Below are 23,654 nucleotides of genomic sequence, written 5' to 3'. Positions count from 1 at the left end.
CCTTTTGATCTAATACAGCCATGAGTCTTTTTGGGAAAGATGCAACAAGTTTTTCACACCTGGATTTGGGGATTCTCTGCCATTCCTCCTTGCAGATCCTCTCCAGTTCTGTCAGATTGGATGGTAAACGTTGGTGGACAGCCATTTTTAGGTCTCTCCAGAGATCCTCAATTGGGTTTAAGTCAGGGCTCTGGCTGGGCCATTCAAGAACAGTCACAGAGTTGTTGTGAAGCCACTCCTTCGTTATTTTAGCTGTGTGCTTAGGGTCATTGTCTTGTTGGAAGGTAAACCTTCGGCCCAGTCTGAGGTCCTGAGCACTCTGGAGAAGGTTTTCGTCCAGGATATCCCTGTACTTGGCCGCATTAGTCTTTCCCTCGATTGAAACCAGTCCTGTCCCTGCAGCTGAAAAACACCCCCACAGCATGATGCGGCCACCACCATGCTTCACTGTTGGGACTGTATTGGACAGGTGATGAGCAGTGCCTTGTTTTCTCCACACATACCGCTTAGAATTAAGGTCAGAAAGTTCTATCTTTGTCTCATCAGACCAGAGAATCTTATTTCTCACCATCTTGGAGTCCTTCAGGTGTTTTTTTAGCAAACTCCATGCAGGCTTTCATGTGTCTTGCACTGAGGAGAGGCTTCCGTCGGGCCACTCTGCCATAAAGCCCCGACTGGTGGACTTTGTACAACTTTCTCCCATCTCCCGACTGCCTCTCTGGAGCTCAGCCACAGTGATCTTTGGGTTCTTCTTTACCTCTCTCACCAAGGCTCTTCTCCCCCGATAGCTCAGTTTGGCCGGACGGCCAGCTCTAGGAAGGGTACTGGTCGTCCCAAAAGTCTTCCATTTAAGGATTATGGAGGCCACTTTGCTCTTAGGAACCTTAAGTGCAGCAGAAATTTTTTTGTAACCTTGGCCGGATCTGTACCTTGCCACAGTTCTGTCTCTGAGCTCTTCAGGCAGTTCCTTTGACCTCATGATTCTCATTTGCTCTGACATGCACTGTGAGCTGTAAGGTCTTATATAGACAGGTGTGTGGCTTTCCTAATCAAGTCCAATCAGTATAATCAAACACAGCTGGACTCAAATGAAGGTGTAGAACCATCTCAAGGATGATCAGAAGAAATGGACAGCACCTGAGTTAAATATATGAGTGTCACAGCAAAGGGTCTGAATACTTAGGACCATGTGATATTTCAGTTTTTATAAATCTGCAAAAATGTCAACAATTCTGTGTTTTTCTGTCAATATGGGGTGCTGTGTGTACATTAATGAGGAAAAAAATGAACTTAAATGATTTTAGCAAATGGCTGCAATATAACAAAGAATGAAAAATTTAAGGGGGTCTGAATGCTCTCCGTCCCCACTGTGTGTTTGTGTTTGTGTATGTGTGTATATATATATATATATATATATATATATATATATATATATATATATATATATATATATATATATATATATATATATATATATATATATATATAATACAGAATCCTGCACACCACGGCCGCCCTGTAGCAGTAAAATTGCTATAGGGCAGTCCCTACAGTACCTGCAGATCAGCTCCGATGAGTGGGCTGATGGCAGTGCGCGTGCACGCACCTTACCTGGAAGTGTCGGATCAGGTACTAGGTCTGTGATTCGGTGTAGTAGTGCTATATTACCACTGTATATGTAAGTTATATAATTGGTAAGTGGTTAAAAGAAATCTGGTGGTAGGGTGTAGTTTTGTTCATAGTTTCCTCTAGACTTTTTTTTTTTAATCTTTTTTTTTTATTTTTTTTTTTATCTATCTTATTTCTTTTCTTTCTCCCCTTTTTAAGATTTACAAAACTTAATGCAAATTAAAATTAAAGTTCAGCACAAGTACAATGGTATGAACCAACTAATACAAAGATCACAAAATGATCTCAGATCTCGTTGATACAATTATATGCATAAAATACATTTTCCTGTTTTTGTTTTAAAATATATTGATTATTTTACCAAAAATTATTGTTCAGATGTAAAATTTTGAAGCACTTCCAATGATTTAATAATGTGAATGTTCGACCACTACAGTGTTATGTTGTATTATATTATTCTGTTCATTTAATAAAAACTTTGTGAAAAAAAAAAAAATCTAAAAGAATTTGTACATTAGCATACTTGCAAATACTTACAAGGTACATTACTATCCATCCTCACACTTTTTTTCTTTCTGCCTGTAGTATGTGATGTTTGTATATGAGTACCATGTGTAAGTACCCTAAAGGTCTCTATAAAGAGAAACCGATGGTATTACATTGCCCCTGCCTGTAGATCCCGCATGCACGCCGTGTCTCTACACTCCCTGTAACTGTTGATGTTTGGTATTGGTGTCAGCTCCTCCCCTGTCACCTGTACAGGTGCTCTCCTTGGGATGTGGATTCGACTCGCTGTATTTCCGGATGTGCGGGAATCTGGAGGCGGAGGGAAGCGCCTGTTTCTGGGAAGTGGATTTTCCAGCGGTGGTGAAGCGGAAACGTCAGGTGATCGCAGGGTCAGAGGAACTGAAGAGGGCGCTCGGTGATCGGGCCGACTACGATGGCTCCGGTGAGGACAGTGTCCGTCATGTCTTTTGTGCTTTTAATGTTTTAGCAACTGATTCATTTACACTAGAGAAACAAAAGTGGAATTATTACTTATAGTAACCAATCAAAATTCTTGTTTAAACGTTGCAGCAAAAAAAAAAAAGGTGATGGGTTTTCATCGGTCACAACTTCGCTTTTTTGTTCACGATTTCTTTCTCCAGTTTCAGTGGATCTGCCTATTCTTGTCCTCAGTCTATTGTGCATCTCTTTCTTTCTTCCACTCCCCAGGATGTTCCGTCCTTCTCTCAGAGGATTATAAGCTCCTCGGTGTGGATATTGGTGATATTGCTGCCCTGGATTCTGCGTTGGATGGTGCTGGGTTGAGATGGAATTGTCCCACTCTTGTGCTGGCAGAGGTAGTTCTGTGCTACATGGATCCCACCAGGTAGGTGAAGATACTGAAACTATAGACCCTGTTCATCCCTTACAGTCGGCTCTCTTGTAAAAACAATTCTAGGAGCTAACTAGCTGCTGGATTTTCAAGCAATCCCAACACACCCCCCTTCCCCCTTTCCTCCCCCTTCCCCCTTTCCTCCCCCTTCCCCCTTTCCTCCCCCTTCCCCCTTTCCTCCCCCTTCCCCCTTTCCTCCCCCTTCCCCCTTTCCCCCTTTCCTCCCCCTTCCCCCTTTCCCCCTTTCCTCCCCCTTCCCCCTTTCCTCCCCCTTCCCCCTTTCCTCCCCCTTCCCCCTTTCCTCCCCCTTCCCCCTTTCCTCTCCCTTCCCCCTTCCCTCTTTCCCCTTTCCTCAGCTTTACTAGGATCTCCAGCATGCTCCTGGCCGATGACATCACAAGGGGGTTGTGTTTTTTTTTTTTTTTTTTTTTTTTTAATTTTCTTTTTACACTTTTATTTTGGTGAATGAGTAGGGGTACAATGTACCCCTACTCATTCACATGGGGGGGACTTGGATCTGGGGGACCTTTTTGTTAAAAGGGGCTTCCAGATTCTGATAAGTCCCCCTCCCACAGACCCCCACAACCACCGCCCAGGGTTGTGGGGAAGAGGCCCTTGTCCCCATCGATATGCCCCAAAGCATCACTTTGAGTGCCTGCTTTGTGCTCTGGTGTGCAGTCATGTTGGAACAGGAAGGGGCCGTCCTCCAACTGTTCCCACAAAGTTGGGAGCGTGAAATACCTGAAATAAAAAAATTTATGAAATTGGCCCCCACCCCGTCTCCATCTGTTCTCTTTTGTCTGTGCTGCCATGAATAGCTTTTAAGAACCCGCATTCTCAGTTGGTTCTGATAGACTTCTAGACAGGTAGCTTGCCAGTATAGAGAATACTGTAGACTCAGTTATGAAGTCAATAGTGAGGCCACTTTATTCTTCAATTTTGAACATTGATTGTAATGCAAATGTATTACACCTCATTTCTTTTTTCCGTTTACATTTTGTGTATGTAATCTGTATACAACTATATGATGTGTTACAACTGGAACTCTTTTTCCTATTTTGCTATAATACGATGTAAGTTTCTGGAAAAACTACAATAAAATCTTTATGCAAAAAAAAAATAAAATAAATGAAACAGTTCCAGTCTAAATGTCTTGGTATGCTGACACCTTAAGAGTTCCCTTCACTGGAACTAAGGGGCTAAGCCCAACCCCTGAAAAACAACCCCACACCATAATCCCCCCTCCACCAAATGATTAGGATCAGTGCACAAAGCAAGGTCCATAAAGACATGGATGAGCGAGTTTGGGGAGGAGGAACTTGACTGGCCTGCACAGAGTCCTGACCTTAACCCAGTGTTTCTCAACTCCAGTCCTCAAGATGCCCTAACAGGTCATGTTTTCAGGCTTCTCATTATCTTGCACAAGTGATTTGATCAGTTTCACTGCTTTAGTAATTAACACAGCTGTTTCATCTGAGGGAAATCCTGAAAACATGACCTGTTGGGGCGCCTTGAGGACTGGAGTTGCCTTAACCAAATAGAACACCTTTTTATTGGAGACCTCGAGCCAGGCCTTCTCGTCCAACATCAGTGCCTGACCTCACAAATGCACTTCTGGAAGAATGGTCAAACATTCCCATAGACACACTCCTAAACCTTGTGGACAGCCTTCCAGAAGAGTTGAAGCTGTTTATAGCTGCAAAGGGTGGGCCAACTCAATATTGAACCCTACGGACTAAGACTGGGATGCCATTAAAGTCCATGTGTGTGTAAAGGAAGGCGTCCCAATACTTTTGGTGATATAGTGCATGATGTGGTGTTTAGGTCAAGTAATGATGAAACCAGAAATAAATGATTGTATAATGGAAAGGGCAGTATTGACATCTGTCACATGATCTTTGTTTTGCTGCGTTCTTTCTGCAGATCGACAGACGTGATTGGCTGGGCAGCAAGACGCTTTCCTCATTCCCGCTTCGTCTTATATGAGCAGTTTTCGCCATGTGACCCGTTTGGTCAGGTGATGATGAATCACTTTGTGTCGCTGAACTCTGCGCTGCGGTCAGTGGCGGCGTATCAGCGGCTGGAGGATCAGGAGCGCCGCTTCCTGCAGGAGGTCAGAATTGTGCGCCATTGATGTACGTCCCTTCCTGTCTGCTATGGTTCCTACCATGGATCACCAAGTGCTTCCTACTGAGTGTCTTCTCTTCTGTACATAGGACTCACTTTATACATTTATTTTGTACTCCAATTATTGGCGATGCAGAAACTCTCCGTTTTGCTCGTTAAGCTGCTTGGGCTTTGGGAAAATAAAATGATCTACTCTACTTGTGTGTTTAGGGTAGTTTAACCACTTCGGATTTGGAAGGTTTTTCCCACTTCCTGACCATGCTAATTTTTTGCGATACGGGACTGCGTCGCTTTAAAGGGGTTGTAAACCCTTGTGTTTTTTCCCAGATGATTGACAGGAGGAAGCAGAGCTGAGCCCTTCCTGTGCCGAGGGGGAAGTGATGTCACCAGCCCAGGCACTGGAAGAGGCAGACTACGAGGGACCACCTAGCAACAGGCATTTAGAGGTAAGTAAAAAAAAAAAATCCAAATTTTTTTTTGTATTATTATTTTTTTTTTTTTTTTTTTTAAGGATTTTTCATGTAGTTTTTTTTTTTTTTTTTTTTGGGTGGAACCCCACTTTGATGCATCCTATGCAAAACACCTTGCAGTCATCGGCCCCCCAGCCCCCTATTTCACTTACCTGATCCCCAAATTTCTGTTGACACGTCCCCGCCTTCCCTCTCTCTACAAGTTCTCGGCTCTTGATTGGATAGATTAATAGCAGCGCAGCCATTGGCTCCCACTGCTGTCTATCAAATCCAATAACGCGGGGGGCGGGGCCGAGTCCTGCATTCGGCCTCTATGGACGCCAAATGCTGGACTCGGGAGCGCGCTCGCAAGGTAACCCCCCCCCGGGAGAGCAGTTCTCCAAGGGTGTTATCTGATGCGGGGAGGAGCCACCGAGGGACCCCAGAAATGGATGTTCGGGGCCACTCTGTGCAAAACGAGCTGCACAGTGGAGGTAAGTATGATATGTTTGTTGTTTAAAAAAAATAAAAAACAATCCATTAGTATCACTTTGACTGACAATTGCGCGGTTGTGCCACACTGTACCCAAATAAAACTGATGTCCTTTTTGTCCCACAAATAGAGCTTTCTTTTGGTGGTATTTGATCGCCTCTGCGCTTTTATATTTTTTGCGCTTTAAACAAAAAAGACCGACAATTTAGAAAAAAATAACTTTTTTACTTTCTGCCTAAATACATATCCAAAAAACAAATAAAAAAAAAAAAAACACATTTCTTTATCAATTTAGGCCAATATGTATTCTGCTACATATTTTTGGTTAAAAAAAAAAATCCCAATAAGCGTATATTGATTGGTTTGTGCAAAAGTTATTGCGTCTACAGACAGATAGATTTAGGGACTTTTAATTCATTAACCGCTTGCTGACCGCCTCACGCAGATATACTGCGGCAGAAGGGCTCGTACAGGTAGAATCACGTACCTGTACGTTCTTCTTTAGGAGGCGGCCAGCGGGCGCCCACGGCAAGCTCCGTGAGTCGCGTCACGGGTCCCGCGGACTCAATCGCCGCGGGGATACGCCTAGTGACACTGTCACTGATCTCTGCTCCCTGTCATCGGAGCAGAGATCAGTGACGTGTCACACACAGCCCATCCCCCCCCTACAGTTAGAAACACGCCCCTAGGACACACTTAACCCCTACACTGCCAGTGTCATTTACACAGGAATCTGTGCATTTGTATAGCACTGATTGCTGTATAAATGACAATGGTCCCAAATATGTGTCAGAAATGTCCAATGTGTCAGCCATAATGTCGCAGTCACCATTAAAAATCGCTGATCGCCGCCATTTAAAAATAAAAATGCCATAAAACTAAACTATCCCCTATTTTGTAAACGCTATAACTTTTGCGCAAACTAATCAATAATCGCTTATTGCAATTTTTTTTACCAAAAATATGTAGTGTACAAATCTGACACTGAGTGACACTTTTTGGGGACCAGTGACACCAATACAATGATCAGTGCTATCAAAATGCACTGGTCACTGTATAAATGGCACCGGCAGGTAAAGGGTAAACACTAGGGGGCGATCAAAGGGTTAAATGTTCCTTAGGGAGGTGCTTACTAACTGTGTGGGGCAGTGTCACACTGAAGGAAAGGAGAGATCCGTGATTCAGCTTAGCTGAATGGCAAGATCTCTCTTTCCCTTCCTGACAGATCCACCGTTTGCCTTGTTTACAAAGGCAGACGGCTGATCCATCTCTCCTGTGAACGATCAGCGGTTGTGGCGGCCATATTGGCCGCCGAACCCGCTGATTGGCTCCTGCTGTGCCCAATCACGGCGCGCACCCTAGCATTAAAATCTCTACATCTACAGACATCCACGATCTCCAAGGCACTGTAGGTGACATGTCCTCTCTGTGCTCGCATGGCTTTCCTTTAAGTAGTCCGGTTTCCTTACTTACCCGAGCTCCCATTTCATCCTGCGTTGTGCTGTGAATGTCTCCAGCTCTTCTCTCCCCTCACTTCCAGGTCTGCTCTGTGCAACAGAATTAAGGTAAGTAAGTAAGGTTAGTAGTATAGACATGTTTTTTGTTTTTAAAAGCAAATACAAATTTTACCTTTTACAGTCTCTTTCATTGACCCTAGTATGTGTATGTATCTAAGATAGGGACCATAGATTGTAAGCTCCTTGAGGGCAGGGACTGACAATGTGTAAAGCACTGGCTACTTTCATACTGAAAAAACGCATCAAAAACATGTTTGCATTGCGTTTTTCCCCCTTATCACTTCCCACTATTCCAATGCGATTTTCACATGATTTTCAGTACAACTAATGATGCACTTTGATGCGACTTTAGAGGTTCTCGAACCCGGCGCGTTGCGTTTTTGATGTATATTCCATTCATTTCAATTGGAGCTGCACAATTAAAGTGGTTGTAAACTCTCCCCCACAACTTTGTCCCATGTAAATCCGCATAAAAAACCCCTAATGAACACTGTTTGTAGATATCTCCTTACCTGCTTAGTATTGTTGTAATCCTTTATGTTCTTTAGAATGACGTCACTGAGCATGCCCAGATCTCCCCTGATTTACGGCACACTCTGTGTACTTATCTATCTATTGTCAGGACTTCCTACAGCAGGACACTGCAATCCCAGGAGACTTCATAATCACTCAGAGCTTCCTACTACACTCCATGTGACATCACATGGAATGTAAAACAGGGCATCGGACAGCATTACTGCAGCCTTATCAGCTGAAGCTGATAAGACTGACACAGGCAAACACTAGATTATCGGCACAAGTAAATACTATGAAATTAAACCAGTCAGTTATTAGCAGGGAAGCAGGGTTGCCATAGAAACGTTGGATTTAGAAGGAGGCCTGGTTAACAGTACAGGAAGTGCTCAATGTAAGGGCAGAAATACACTCTACTGTGGACTCAGAAAACAATACTGATGGTGCTGCCTAAACCCTGGAAACAAGTTTTTTAAGGTTTCTTTAAACAGTAAGTAATATGTGATTTGGGCTGGATTACAGTGGCTATAGTTTGATAATTACTTATTATAATGGGAATGTCCGTAATAGCATACATAAACTATAGGAGTAAACATACACTATAAAACAGCGCTAATGTTGAGCAAAACTATATAAAAAATCATGCGGCCAACTACGCATAATAAGACAGAGAAGTAGAGAGTCCGTGAAGTGGTCAGAGGAATGTCCATAAGTGACAATACAGCCGTATCCCAGTGTGCGCCTTCCACCGGTCAATGAAATTTCACCCTGTGTTGACACTCTCCCCCTAGGGGTTCAGACTCACCAGATCTGCAAATCATAAAAGCCTCCAAGAGCAAAAAGATCTCCTCAACACCTCTCTCTCAATACCACTCCGGGGGGTTTTCAGGGGGGGTCACAACTCCACACAGATGAGTAAAGAAAAAAGAAAAATGTGCACATAGCATAATTCTGTTTATTGAAGTCAAAACCCACAATCTTCAAGAAAACCCTTCAATCTATATACGTACATATAAAACAGTCAATCAAGCAGAATAAAGAAGGCTGCGTGTCACCATTCAAAAGATCAGCCGGCTCGGTGTCCAGGGGAACAAGTCACTTCCTGGTTGTAGATCGGGCTGTGGTGGAACGCAAACCTCACTTCCGGCGTCGTGTAAGCCACGCCCTTATTATAATGGACTAAATGAAAAGGAGCATTGGAGTGGGAGAGTTTACTTCCTCTTTAATTGTCAAGAATCGTTATCGCAATTTTTTTTTTTTTTTTTCTGTTGCGATCTTGACAAAAGTGTTTCACGATTCTGTCTATGCAAAGAATTCTCTCTGCCCTTCTGAAGCCACAGCCATCAAAAGAAAGGAAGAAAAAAATACGGGCAGTCTACCAAGAATCACAACATTCTTTAGCAGTGGAACTTAAGTATAAACATTGTAACAATTTATCAAAGGAATGGACTTTGTGTATAAATGAGGAAAGTTTAACCACTTAAACACTAAAACTTTTTCTGACGTTTGTTGGTTTCAAGTCAAAATCTTTATTTTTTTTTTTGCTAGAAAATTACTTAGAACCCCCAAACATTATATATATTTTTTTAGTAGAGACCCTAGAGAATAAAATGGTTGTTACAATATTTTATGTCGCACTTTATTTCCGCAGCGGTCTTTCAAATGCAATTTTTTTGGAAAACATTACTTTAATGAATTAAAAATAAATAACCAGTAAAGTTAGCCCAATTTTTTTGTATAGGGTGAAAGATTTTACGCCGCGAGGATCGTGATCTTTTTATTCTAAGAAAAAAAATCGTGATTCTCATTTTGGCCAGAATCGTGCAGCTCTAATTTCAATAGAGGGATGCGTTTTTGTTGACCAAAACATGCACCACCTATAATAAATAGATAAAAATATAAACCATTTCAGCTTTGAGTTTAGATTTTACCTTCCCTGACTAATGCAAAATTTTGTAAACAATATTGGATAAGTGAAGACCACTCGTTGTGCTCCTTTTTTTAAAATTTCTGATCTGTCCTCTCCTCACAGGGTTGGGAGAAATGTCGTGTTTTGGACATGAATGAATTCTCTGCTTTGTGCATTCCGGACCTGGAAAAAATGCGAATCGAATCGCTGGAGCCATTTGATGAGTTTGAGGTACGACTTCTTGTGTCCATTAGACAGATGGGTGTGATTTTTCTAGGAAGGGTAGTGGATAATTGCAGAAGGTGGATTACTATGGATGGATCTCTTTTCTGGGGGCTGGAGATAACCGCGGCGTTATCTGCCGTTCTGGTGCTGATTTAACCGCGTTCATTATCAGAGCAGAGAATTCCGCCCATCCATTTCTGTGTGTTATTTCTACATCTGCTGATCCAAACAGTTTATTTCTATCTAGGATGTTTTCTCCTTTTTCTAGTACAACCCCCGGCAGAAACATGGGCTTGTACAGCCATAAGGGGTGGTTTACAGTCCCAATAGCACATTGGGATCTCTCCACGGTGCTTACACAATTTCTTGCTGTTTTGCTTACATCTTTTAACCCCTTTAGAGCCGGCGCATGCTGGCTCTTTAACCACTTGAGGACCGGAAGATTTCACCCCTTAATGACCAGGCCATTGTTTGCGATACGATACTGCGTCGGTTTAACTGACAATTGCGCGGTCGTGCGACGTTGTATGCAAACAAAATTTACATCCTTTTTTTTCCCCTGCAAATAGAGCTTTCTTTTGGTGGTATTTGATCACCTCCTGCGGTTTTTATTTTTTTCACTGTAAGCAAAAAAAGAGCGACAATTTTGGAGAAAAAAAACAATATTTTTTACTTTTTGCTATAATAAATGTCCAAAAAAAAATGCATGTTTTTCTTTATCAGTTTAGGCCGATATCTATTCTTCTACATATTTTTGGTAAAAAAAAATTGCAATAAGGGTCTATAGATTTGGTTTGCGCAAAAGTTATAGCGTCTACAAAATAGGGGATAGATTTATGGCATTTTTAATAATAATTTCTTTTTTTTTTTTTTTTTTTTTACTAGTAATGGCGGTGATCTGCAATTTTTTTAACGGGGCTGCAACATTGCGGCAGACAGATCGGACACTTTTGACACTATTTTGGGACCATTGACGTTTATATAGCGATCAGAGCTAAAAATAGCCACTGATTACTGACGATCAAGGGGTTAAAGTGATTGTAAAGCTTCGGTTTTTATTTTTTTAAAATAACGAACATGTTATACTTGCTGCCTCTGTGAAAGGGTTTTGCACAGAGTGGCCCACGATCCTCCTTTTCTGGGGTCCCTCCGTGGCACTCCTGTCCCCTCCCCACATCGAGTGCCCCCCACGGGGAAGCGTTTCCCTGGGGACACTCGTGCGGGCGCACTCCCGAGTTCTGCTGCATCCATTGACACAGACAGCAGGACTCGGCCCCGCCCCCCCTGACTCCCGCATCATTGGATTTGATTGATAGGAGCGGGAGCCAATGGCTGTGCTGCTATCAATCTATACAATCAGGACCCGAGACCCCCGGCTGGAGCCGGTGTGTTTGTTCCCGGTGCTGGAAAGACAGGGCTCAGGTAAGTAAAAGGGGGGCTCTGGGGGGATGCTACACTAAAGGAGGTTTTTCACCTTAATGCATGAAATGCATTAATGTGAAAAACCCAGAGGGTCTACAAGCCCGTTAAGTGTTCCCTAGGGAGGTGTTTCTAACTGTGGGGGGACTACATTGACTGGGAGTAGAGAGATCGCTGTTCCTGATCACTAGGAACAGCAGATCTCTCTCTATTTCCCTGTCAGAATGGTTTGTTTACATTGACAGAACCCCGTTCCGTCTCTCTGAGGAGCAATCGCGGGTGGATGGTGTGCAGGTGGATGGTGGACATCGCGGCCCGCCGCCCACACGCATCGGCTCCAGGGTCGCATGGTGCGCATGAACGCACCCTATACCCCTTAAAGCGGCCGCTGTACAGCTAACGCGATTCGCGCAGGGGAGCCAACCTACCGCCATATAACGACGGCGGCTGGTCGGCAAGTAGTTAAGGGGTTTAGAATGCCGGGAGGCGGGGCTTATTGTCATGTTACCACCGTGATTGGCTGTCACATGATCTGAAAGCTTTCAATCACAAGATGTGGACAGGAGCTTTCCGTTAGCCACAGGTAACCGTGCCAGGAGCGCATTTTCTGCACAGCTCTATTGGTGCTATTGCACGCAAATATGCGGCCGCTCGGCACCAAAGCCCAGCCACCAAAAGACTGCATATTTGCATGCGCTCGGCGCCAAGGAGTTGAAGTTCTTTGCGAAATAAGCCAAGGAAGTAATTAAAACTCTAGTGTAGTATTGTACTTTTCTGAACAAAAAAGCTGCACATACAACTGCACGATGCACAATTCATAGCTTGCAAAGTATAACAACATATGCATACAATCTACACATGCCCACAATATCTATGCTTCCTAACAAATGAGCATGGACCATGTATGTCAGAGGCTGCCACATGTGGCCCGCCACCTTCTGCTCTGGGATGGCGTGTCGGCAAGCCCAGATCGCCGATTCCCAACCCGCCATCCACAAGAAGGACGGAGCCGGCACTAGAGGAAGCCGCGCCGATGCTTCCTGTATAGCGCCGGCTCCTGTCACGGGTGGAGTGATGCCAAATGTACTCCGTCTGTGATGGGAGAGATACAGGAAGCATCAGCTCTGCTCTCTATTGTAGCCGCATGCTTCCTCTAACATCGCCTCCTGTCACACTGATGCTCAGGGATGGTGGGTCGGGAACCAGCCAGCAGTACCAGCCCTGGAGGACAACCAGCAGCATCTACCAGCCATACCTGCCTGGGGGACTGCAGTGGCCAGTGATACCTGCAGGAATCCTGAAGAAGATGTGAAGATTGAGGTCAGTTGAGGTGTGGGTAAACCGCAGTGCATCAGTGTGAAAGCAGCCTTAGGCCCCTTTCACATGATCAGTCCTGTCTGTTTTTCAGGTGGACCCAATCGGGCCCTCCATTCACCTCTATAGAGTGGCAGATGTAAACGGACTTGTCTGTTTACACCTGCCTAGCTCCAATCCAATCCACTTAAAAAAACAGAAGAGGATCTGTCCCCTTCTGTCTGGGCAGATCAGATGGGCGGGCCCATAGAATAGATCGGGCTGTGTCCGTGTCTGTTCTGCATATGCAGAGTGGACACTGAGCTGTCATCTCTCCGCTCCGCTCATTGTGGCCCGTGACCGGTTACCAAGTCGCTAAAGTGGCCCTCGCTCCTCAAAAGGATGTATGTGAGAGGCATAAGTATACTAATCGGCTAAACTTAACTTAACTTAACGTGGGTTTTCTGGTAATAGAATCTGTTCATGGCTCCTTGCTCCAGCACAATTCCTTCCATCTTTTGTCTTCCAGAACAAGTGTCTTTGTCTAAACACATGGCTTGTTCAAAGTCCTGATCCCCTCCCCCTATTTCCCGATACATCATATTCTGTAGCCTGACTTCCTGTGCTGAGCTCATAAACCAGTCCAACAGGTTAATTTGCATATCATTAGGGGGGAGCCTTATCTTCGAAACTAAAATCTAACCATTCACATAACTAAGCTTTAAAAAAATCACCATCATATCCATAGCAACACACTTGCTCATAACCCATTGTGCCAGTCCCACACAAGTAGTGAGACCACCACCAATGGTAATACAATACACTCATTAAATGTGTAGATCTCTGTGTGATCGAAATAATTTTCTGATCCCATGTGGCTTTTACAAGCCCATCTCCAACAAAAGGACCAATGTATGGGGCCCCTGATGATGTCCGTTAAGTGAAACGCATTGGCAAGAGATTTTGGGGTTGTTGCATCAGACACTGCACTGATATTTTATTTGATCAAATAGAAAATAACAGCTTATTCAGGCCCCTTGCATACAGGTCCATCTATCTGCAGTGTGTCCCTCCCAGAGCTTTAGTGCAGACAAGTGCAGCATTCAGCCCCACTGCAGTCTGCCAAAGTCTATGGGAGGCTGCAGCTGGACGGGGCTGAGCGCTGTACCAGTCATTTAGGATCCTGTGCATTCAGGGATGAGGGTTTGAAATGAAGGTCTTCTGCGTCATGGAACCCCATTCCTGAATGCTCAGGACCCTAAACATGATACCACTCATTCAAGCATTTAACCCCATTCAGCTGCAGGCTTTGACAGTGTGCCTGCAGTAGTGTTTGATGCTACACCTGTCCCTACCGGCTGCACTGCAGATAGATGGCTCCATGTACAAAGGGCCTCAGTGTTTTACCTTTTGTTTTCAATATGGTTCCTTGTGTAGAGAATTGGGCTTGTGAAGTTACCAGATAAGAGGACACTGCCAGGGTTATTCCTCATTGGGAGAGTTATTTCCTCTGCAGCTCTTGGCTGTAGAAGCATTTCTGACCTCTTGGTAACTCTAAGGTCTAGAACTCTAGTAAGGGCCTCACTCAGTGAGGAACTGGCACAATGGGTGATGAGCAAAAAGTGATGGTGGCCTCACTCCTGAGGAACTGGCACAATGGGTGATGAGCAAAAAATTGTGTTAATGCATGGCTAGATCTTTATACCAAGATGGTACATCTTCACGTCCAAAATCCAAGCTGAGACTAAATGATGTGGGGCTCCTCCACACTCTTAGTATCCAGAAGGAGCTCTCTTGTTGCTGGAGGGGTGTAGACAATTCACATTTTCCCAGTGTGGGCTGCTTTGTTTTCTACCTTGTGTCCTGCTTATCTGGTAAAATGCATCTAAATCCAGAAACAAAAATGTCATATTACAGCTTACCAATCTATTGATGTTGTGGCTGCGTTGGATCTATTTCCCCCTTCATCTTCCAGGACAGCTACTTGAGAGATGATTGGCTCCGTTCTCTACAGGAAACGCAAATCAGACACAATTTAAAAGGCCCCTCCCTTTCCTCTGACCCTCAGTTGTTTTGTGTTTCCAGACCCTCCAGGAGTGCACACCGAAACATTTTTTTTTTTTCCATTGTTCTGGTAACTGTGGTTGGCGGACCCACTCTTTCGGTATATGGCTAGACTAAGTGGTGGCTATGTCTGCTATATTTTTTCTTTTTCCAAAACGGTTCCCTTTTTTCTTTTTTATTGTGGGTTACTTGCTGTTTTTACTTTAAACCGGCGACTCTCACTCCCCAGCGTCCTTGGATCTGGATTAACTCATGCCAGGGTGGACTTAGGTGAGGAGGATGGGCGAGAGTTGATTTCCTGGTGTCCGTTCCCCTCACCGGGTGTACCAAAATGGCGTCGAATGACGCACTTCTGGTGACATGCCAAATGGCGCCGAAAGTGGCGGGATGCATTTCCGGACACCGAGTAGCCATGCAAAGACGAGCTGTCTGGGGGACCGCTGCTAGAGCCACAGGGAGCTTTGCTGGTACACACAGGCAAGCTCTTGGCCTAGCGGCATGGCACAAGGGATCGGCGCTCCTTGTTTACAGCATCCTTCCCTGTCTGCTAAGGGTTTTCCCTCATGGCTGCTGAGGACATCCCTGCAGATGGACCACACGCTCAGGCTGATCCAGCAGCTGCATCCAATTCCAATGCTGCTCCTAAGGTATGTGGGACCCAGGAGGAGTTGGTTCTCCGCACTGAGAGCACTTTTGATAGGTCCCCCCTGGCCCCTGCCGGAGCAAAGGGACCTTCTCCGTCAAGGGCCAGCACTCCATCCAATCCCTCAGACTTACCGTTTAATGGCCTGGAGGCTGAGCGGCGCATCCTTTAACTAAAGGGGTGTTCAGTTAAAATTAGTGAGACTATTCTAGTTAGCCGTAAGTTAGTCACTAGAAAGATTTATGAGAAAGTTTGGAAGACTTTTTTGTTTCCTGGCAGAAGAAAGCAGGAGTTGATTCCTTTTCTATCACCTGTATACTGGCGTTCTTACAGCAAGGGGTGGAAAGAGGGCTTTCTGTCAGCACCCTTAGGGTTCAGGTTGCTGCCCTGTCTTTGTTCATGGAAAGAACCCTTTGATTAAAAGATTTTTCTCAGTAAGAACTAGACATACACCCAAAGTTGTGTAATGGTTTCCCCCCCCTGGGATCTGTCGTTGGTTTTGAATGTTTTTACCAGAGCTCCCTTTGAACCGTTAGATGAGGCCTCTTTCAAATTGATTACTTTTAAAGATTACCTTTCTTCTGGCCATAATTTCTGGGAGAGGGATTTCCGATTTGGAGTCCCTCTCTTGTAAATGCCTTTTTCTTGGGGTAGTGATTAGTCCTGATCGTTTATTCTCGTCCAATTTTCTAAAATCCCAGGGGGTAGTTCTTCCTAGTTGTTGTTCCTCCCCCAGGAATTCATTCAGAGGAGGAAAGATTTCGTTTTTTGGTTGTGACGAGATGTCTTCTACGTTTTTTAGAAGTGCCTAGTGAGTTTAATAAATCCTCCCAACTCTTAATTTCATTTAGTGGCCCCTAAAAGGGGTCCAACGCTTCCAAAGGTTCCATTTCCAGATGGATTAGGGAAGCTATTTGTGTAGCTTACAGGTTGTCAGGTCAAACCCCTCTTTCCAGAGTTATGCCCCGTACACACGGTCAGACTTTGTTCAGACATTCCGACAACAAAATCCTAGGATTTTTTACGACGGATGTTGGCTCAAACTTGTCTTGCATACACACGGTCACACAAAGCTGTCGGAAAATCTGATCGTTCTGAACGCGGTGACGTAAAACACGTACGTCGGGACTATAAACGGGGCAGTGGCCAATAGCTTTCATCTCTTTATTTATTCTGAGCATGCGTGGCACTTTGTGTGTCGGATTTGTGTACACACGATCGGAATTTCCGACAATGGATTTTGTTGTTGGAAAATTTTATAGCCTGCTCTCAAACTTTGTGTGTTGGAAAATCCGATGGAAAATGTCCGATGGAGCCCACACACGGTCGGAATTTCTGACAACAAGGTCCTATCACACATTTTCTGTCGGAAAATCCGACCGTGTGTACGGGGCATTAGAGCTCAGCCTACTAGATCTCTGGCCGCATCATGGCCAGGAAGAGCGGGAGCATCATGGGAAGAGCTGCTGTCTGGTCCTCCTCCTCATGCATTCATCAAGCATTATAGAGTCCAGATGCTCTCCAGCCAGGACCTCTCCTTTGGAAGGAAAGTACTTCAGGCTGTCGTCCCTCCCTAAGGTATGGAATCTTTTTTATCCTCTCAAGTAGCTGTCCTGGAAGAAGAAGGGGGAAAAACCCCCGTTAGACTTGCCGGTAATGGTATTTCCATGAATCTTCCAGGACAGCGTCTATATTCCCACCCTATTCTTTATTTACTGGTCTCCTTAGTTAAGCTGGTGGTGTTTTTAGTGATATTCTGTTATTCCTCTGCCTGGTACACTTTTGGTGGAGGTTTACTTGATCTTCAAACAACTGAGGGTCAGAGGAAAGGGAGGGGCCTTTTAAATTGTATCTGATTTGTGTTTCCTGTAGAGGGCGGAGCCAATCATCTCTCAAGTAGATGTCCTGGAAGATTCATGGAAATACCATTACCGGTAAGTCTAACGGGGGTTTTTATGGAGTTTGTTTCATTTTCTTTTTTTTTTTTTTATTTTAAAAGAAAGAGTTGTGACCCCTTTATGTGGGAAGACTAGGCTTGTTGCTTATATTAGTTGCCTTCCAGGGGGTACCAGCTGTGTGCCTAGTATACTGGGATGGTACCCCTTGGGAGGTTGGTGCATTGTGTTCTATAATTTTTCAGATATTTTTAGATCCCCACAAACTGATTGTTATACCCCCCATCTCTCTTTCTGGTGCTGATCCAGTATGTGATCTTTGTCTCCATTTTTCCACAGGAGCTCCACCTCAAGTGTTCTCATTACTTTATCTTGGCGGCCTCTCGAGGAACTCTAGCGGACTGTACGGCCCTACGACCGCTCTGTGATACTTACATAGGTATAATGGATTGTATGAACAGTGTGGCAGCAGACTCAGAGAAAACTGATCCAACTTCCTGGCCGTACAGTAAATGCTCACATAATACACTGATCTCATGCTTATAACATTGAGTGTCCTCCATTACAAAGCACAACTCCAATTTCTGCATGTGTGTGTGCATGATCCCATCTGTCCTGTTTCTGATTGGATGACTTTTTTGTGTCCTCCTTGTCCTGTCAATTGCTGGGTCCTTGTATGTGATCCCACCTGTCATTGGGTGGGCCTCTGTGTGAGATTCCCATCTGTCATTGGCCAGACCCCTTTGTATGATTGTCATTGGCCAGACACCTGTGTGTCAATCTCCTCTGCCAGTGGCCAGACCCCTGTGTGTGATTGCCATCTGTCATTTACTGGACCCCTGTCTGTGATTCCCATCAGCGAGTGGCCGGACCCCCGTGTGTGATTCCCATCAGCGAGTGGCCGGACCCCCGTGTGTGATTCCCATCAGCGAGTGGCCGGACCCCCGTGTGTGATTCCCATCAGCGAGTGGCCGGACCCCCGTGTGTGATTCCCATCAGCGAGTGGCCGGACCCCTGTGTGTGATTCCCATCTGTCATTGGCCAGACCCCTATGTGTGATTCCCATCTGTCATTGGCCAGACCCCTGTGTGTGATGTTCCCTGTCCTGCAGCTGAGGGATCCCCAATTTGTAATCCTGAGTCTCCTTTTTTTTTTTTTTTTTTCTCTTTGTAGAGTTCTCAGTGCTTCCAGCTCCGGAGTTCTGTGGCTCTCTCCCTGTGAATCCTCTCACCACTTCTGTCCGTGGTTTACGCCGTTTTGGTCACCGCTCCTGTTCAGTGTCTTCCCAGGTCATCATCTCTGCTGGTGGGTTTGGGGAAGGAGATGGCAAGCACCGAAGATTAGACGACATCCACCTTTTATTACGGAAAGATGAGGCCTGGGGGCGAGAGATGAACACAGGCCAATGGGGTAATCACTTTATTTTATTACATGTCATTGCTTAGTGGCTTGTATCAATAGTATCGTTTTGAGATGCTTCTAAGATCCTTCAGACTTCATTGATGGGTGTATTTAATCTGCAGATGACCTTCTTCTGACCTGCATTTGACCTGCTTTAAGCGGATTTCCCATTCCCATAGGCCCGCCCCTTTCATTCTTCGAATTTCAGTCCCTTTTTAATAATGGAGGTTCAGCATCACATGTGGGCATTATCTTGTGCATGCAAATAAAGCCTGCTGAGGAACACCTTCTTTTCCAGACCGAGTCCACCCATCAAGGCATTTTAATATTTGAATCATTCCTCCCAAGAGCAAGACCACTGCTTGCATTTTTTGATTGTAAGCTCCCACAAGCAGGGCCCTCCTAACCCTCTTGTATTGAATTATATTGCAACTATGCTCTCTCCCTTTATTTTGTAGAGTGCCACACAAACTGTTGGAGCTATATAGCTAATAATAATAATCAGCTTACAAGATTGGGAGGATGCAATGAACCAATCACACAAATAAATTAATTTGTGCTACTAATAGTAAAAACTACAGTAATGTACTGTCCTCCTATAAATTTAGAAAAACCAATAAGGCAGAAAATCTGAAGCAACTGTGGACTTTCATGGTACGGTAAGGACTTATATACACAATTGTTTAGAAAAATAGAAATTTATTGAGAAAAAGACATGATTAAAAAAGTCCTAAAAAAAAGACAAGAAATATATTGCACATAAATAAATTCTCTGAATAGGAACTGAACGGTGGGACGAATATCCATCCAAAAAGGAGTCGGAACTTCGTCCGGGTCAGCTCAGACATGTTTCGCGGTGTGACCGCTTCTTCAGGAGTATATTTCCAGAGTCATTATGTGCATCAATGTGCTCGAAGAACAAACATATCATATACAGATCAATCTGATATGGTCCCTAATTTATTGGAGACACATTTTACTCGTATATGCATGCTGTGTCTGTTCGTGTATGCATGTATGTGTACACATGTGTGTATATGTGTATGTGTGTATATGTGTGTGTGTGTGTGTGTGTATGTATATATATATATATATATATATATATATATATATATATATATATATATATATATATATATAGATATAGATATATAGATATATATATATATATATATATATATATATATATATATATATATATCTATCTCTATATATGTATGTATATTTTTCTTTTTCTTTATTTTTGACAGTTTTTCTTATTCACTTCTTGTACCTTTTCCTGGCTCCCACACTCGCCCGGGTTTTTGCCCTTAGATGTCCTTGATTTGGTCGACTTAGCCCCGGTAAGCTTTCATGTTCAATCTACATGGGTATGCATTTGAGGGTTGGAACTATAGATATGATGTATCACATTGTTTAGGTTGTGGAGTGCGCTCACCTCTATGGCAGACTGGAGGAGTGCCCATATATGCTCCAATCTTTGCAATTAATATTGTATACACCCTTGATTGATCTGTATATGATTATATGTTTGTTCTTCATAGACATTGATGCACATAATGACTCTGGAAATATACTCCTGAAGAAGCGATCAAACTGCGAAACATGTTGTATCTGAGCTGACCCGGACAATGTTCCGACTCCTTTTTGGATGGATATTTGTCCTACCGTTCAGTTCCTATTCAGAGAATTTATGTGCAATATATTTCTTGTCTTTTTTTAGGACTTTTTTAATCATGTCTTTTTCTCAATAAATTTTTATTTTTCTAAACAATTGTGTATATAAGTCCTTACCGTACCATGAAAGTCCACAGTTGCTTCAGATTCCTGCCTTTTTGGTTTTTCTCAATCACACAAATACATGTAATTCCCAGGAATAATACTGTATTTTATCCAGTATGTGTACCTTTTAGGCAGCTGCAGTTTTACAGCCCCCCACCTAATGTTTAAGCACTTCCTGCCCAGCCTATTGTCAGATGGCGACTGGGCGGGACATTTGCCGTTCCAGGTGGCCATCGTATGACGTCCTTTTGGAATGCGCCACGGGCCGCGCTGTGTCGCAATCTGTCACCGGTTGGGTTCAGTGGACACAGCCAATCACTAATCGGTGTACTAGCCTGCTGCTGGTACTATGTGATTGCTGTGACCAATCACAGCAGATTACATGACAGTTGTAAACAATGGATGGCTTCCTTTCGTGCCATTAATTGTGTACAATTGTGTTGCTAACTGTGATTGGTCACAGTGATCACATAGCCAATCACAGCCCATCTGTACCGTGTGATTTTAGCTGTGGCTAATCACAATACACTCTGAATAAGCTCAGGTTCACACTGCTGCGACATGAAAGACGCGCAACCTCCGATCTGACTTTGCCCTGTAACTTCAGTCAGACTTAATGTGACTTTTTACACTATGGCATGAGTGATCAACTTGTGTCCCTCCAGCTGCTGCAGAACTACAAATCCCATGAGGCATTGCAAGGCTGACAGTTACAAGCATGACTCCCAAACGCAGAGGCATGATGGGACTTGTAGTTGTGCAACAGCTGGAGGGCCACAGGTTGAGCACCCATGCTCTATGACATTGAAGTCGTATCAAATTGGGACCAAAGTAGAACCTTTTCCAAAGTCGGAGCGACTTGTGTCATATCAGTTAAGATGGGCTCTTATAGGAAAACATTTAATTTAGCATGTCATGCGACTTGTGCTCTCACAATTCGGATCCCATGTCGCATCAGTGTGAACCGGGCCTGAATCGGTTTCGTTCAGTAAAAATGGTTGCTTACAACAGTGAAATTCACTATTATAAGCAATCATAATGTGCAAAAAAAAATCCTGATCACCTCCCCAGAGTAGTACAATGTTACTATGGTAACATTGCATTGCTCTGGTCACGGTGCGTTAGAAAAAAAAAAACATAAAAAAAAAATGAAACACATTACCGTATTTATCGGCGTATAACACTCACTTTTTTCCCCTTAAAATCAGGGGAAAATTGTGGGTGCGTGTTATACGCCGATCTCCACTGTCTGTGAGCCGAAAAAAAACAAGCGCCGCCGAAAAAGACGAAGCCGAGTGCTCGGCTCCGCTCGCAGTCACGCCGTCCCACCTCCCTGCTGTCTCTGATAGGATGAGGAGCGAGTGCTGCCGAGAAAGACTCGGCTCAGCTCGCAGTCCTGCCCAGTCCCGCCCAGCTCCTATGATGGACATAACACTCCGTCCAATGGTGGGACTGCGAGCCGAGCTGAGTACACAGTACACTCGGCTCGGTCTTTTTCGACAGCGCTCGCTCCTCATCCTCTCAGAGACAGCAGGGAGGCGGGGCGGCGTGACGAGCCAAGTACACAGGCTCTGTCTATCTCGGCGGCAAATTTAAACAATTAAATGCTGCTAACGGCACTGGGCAAGGCTGCATTGGGCAAGACTGCATATGACAATGGGCAAGGCTGCAAACGGCACTGGGCAAGGCTGCAAATGGACATTGATCATTCTGCAATGATGGACAAGGCTGCAGATGGACACTGATGAGGCTGCATTGATGGGCATTTAAATGTAAGTTTTTTTTCCTTAAAATTCCCTCCTAAACTTGGGGTGCGTGTTATACGCCGATAAATACGGTTATTTAAAATTAGAAAGCCAAGGTATTTAGTAAGAGGAATGGCAAGTTTTTTTTTTTTGTTTTTTTTTTATTATACATACTGTCACCAATCAGTGTTCCTGATCACCACCACACCAGTTACTGTATATGATGACGTTGTACTTCACTGGTGACAGTATGTAAAAAAAAAACAAAAAACAATTGTGACAAAAAAGTTACAACTTCAGAAAACTCGCTATTCCTCTTACCAAATACCTTGGACTGTCTACTTTCCAAAAAGGGGTAATTTGGGGGATATTTGTAAGTGCAATTTTCGGGCCTCAAGAAATGAGATGGGCCATAAGTACATCAGGACTGATCAATTTTTAGATATATACCATAGTTCGTCAACTCTAAAACTGTATGGTGGCTACCAAAATGCGTGAGCTGGCACTATATGTAACATACCAATGATCTGTGTTTTAGCTTGGAGTTGTCTGTGTACATTATACAGTGTCATCTCCTATCGGTATAAGTGTTGGTCGATGGGGAATTTGTTATCGCCTGTCCTGTGTTATGTCAAAGGATTGAATGTATTCTCCTGAAGAATGTTTCTTCTCTGTCTCTGTAGATGGACGTCTCTTACACTCTCTTACACCCCTCACCGGTGGTCATGTTTTAGTCTTGGGTGGTCGATTCTCCCCTTCTAGACCGGCTAATGGTGCCCATATTCTACAGTATGATGAGGAGACACAGAGCGTGAAGATGACACCGAGAGATCTCCATCCTGAACTGCATCGCTGGAGACACACTGCCACCGAGGTGTCCCTCCACGGTAATGTCTGAGCATTGGGTACCCACATTTTACCGTATTTGTGGGATTTTCTGCTGGGTTTACTGCACTGTTCTATCAGTTAGTATGCTCAGGGGTGACGTTATCAATGCCCCTCTGCAGAGGCCAAGAGGAGTACATCTGTGAAGTGCTTTATCCTTAGGGCATCCCTCATGCTGGCCATTTAAATCTGAACTCTACTTGAGAAGCAGAAAACATTATTTGCAGTAAGTGTAAACAGCTGCACTTCAAAAAAGGACCATCTTAACCACTTAAGGACCAGGCCTA

General features: G+C 44.1%; 1 protein-coding gene across 2 annotated transcripts in view; it reads left to right on the top strand.

Annotated features, from left to right (window-relative positions):
- Positions 1 to 23,654, top strand: part of LCMT2 (leucine carboxyl methyltransferase 2) — a 49,345-nt gene that overhangs the window by 12,277 nt on the left and 13,414 nt on the right. For both annotated transcript variants that reach the window (XM_073612753.1, XM_073612754.1), the window contains 7 exons: positions 2,392 to 2,578; positions 2,845 to 3,001; positions 4,931 to 5,120; positions 10,139 to 10,246; positions 17,894 to 17,993; positions 18,728 to 18,964; positions 23,166 to 23,369. In XM_073612753.1, coding sequence (XP_073468854.1) covers positions 2,392 to 2,578; positions 2,845 to 3,001; positions 4,931 to 5,120; positions 10,139 to 10,246; positions 17,894 to 17,993; positions 18,728 to 18,964; positions 23,166 to 23,369 — 1,183 coding nt within the window. The remainder of the gene's footprint in view (positions 1 to 2,391; positions 2,579 to 2,844; positions 3,002 to 4,930; positions 5,121 to 10,138; positions 10,247 to 17,893; positions 17,994 to 18,727; positions 18,965 to 23,165; positions 23,370 to 23,654) is intronic.

This window comes from Aquarana catesbeiana, linkage group LG02 (assembly GCF_042186555.1).
Source record: "Aquarana catesbeiana isolate 2022-GZ linkage group LG02, ASM4218655v1, whole genome shotgun sequence".
Classification (NCBI taxonomy): domain Eukaryota; kingdom Metazoa; phylum Chordata; class Amphibia; order Anura; family Ranidae; genus Aquarana; species Aquarana catesbeiana.
Note: the sequence above shows the minus strand (reverse complement) of the source record. Positions and strands in the feature narration are given on the sequence as shown.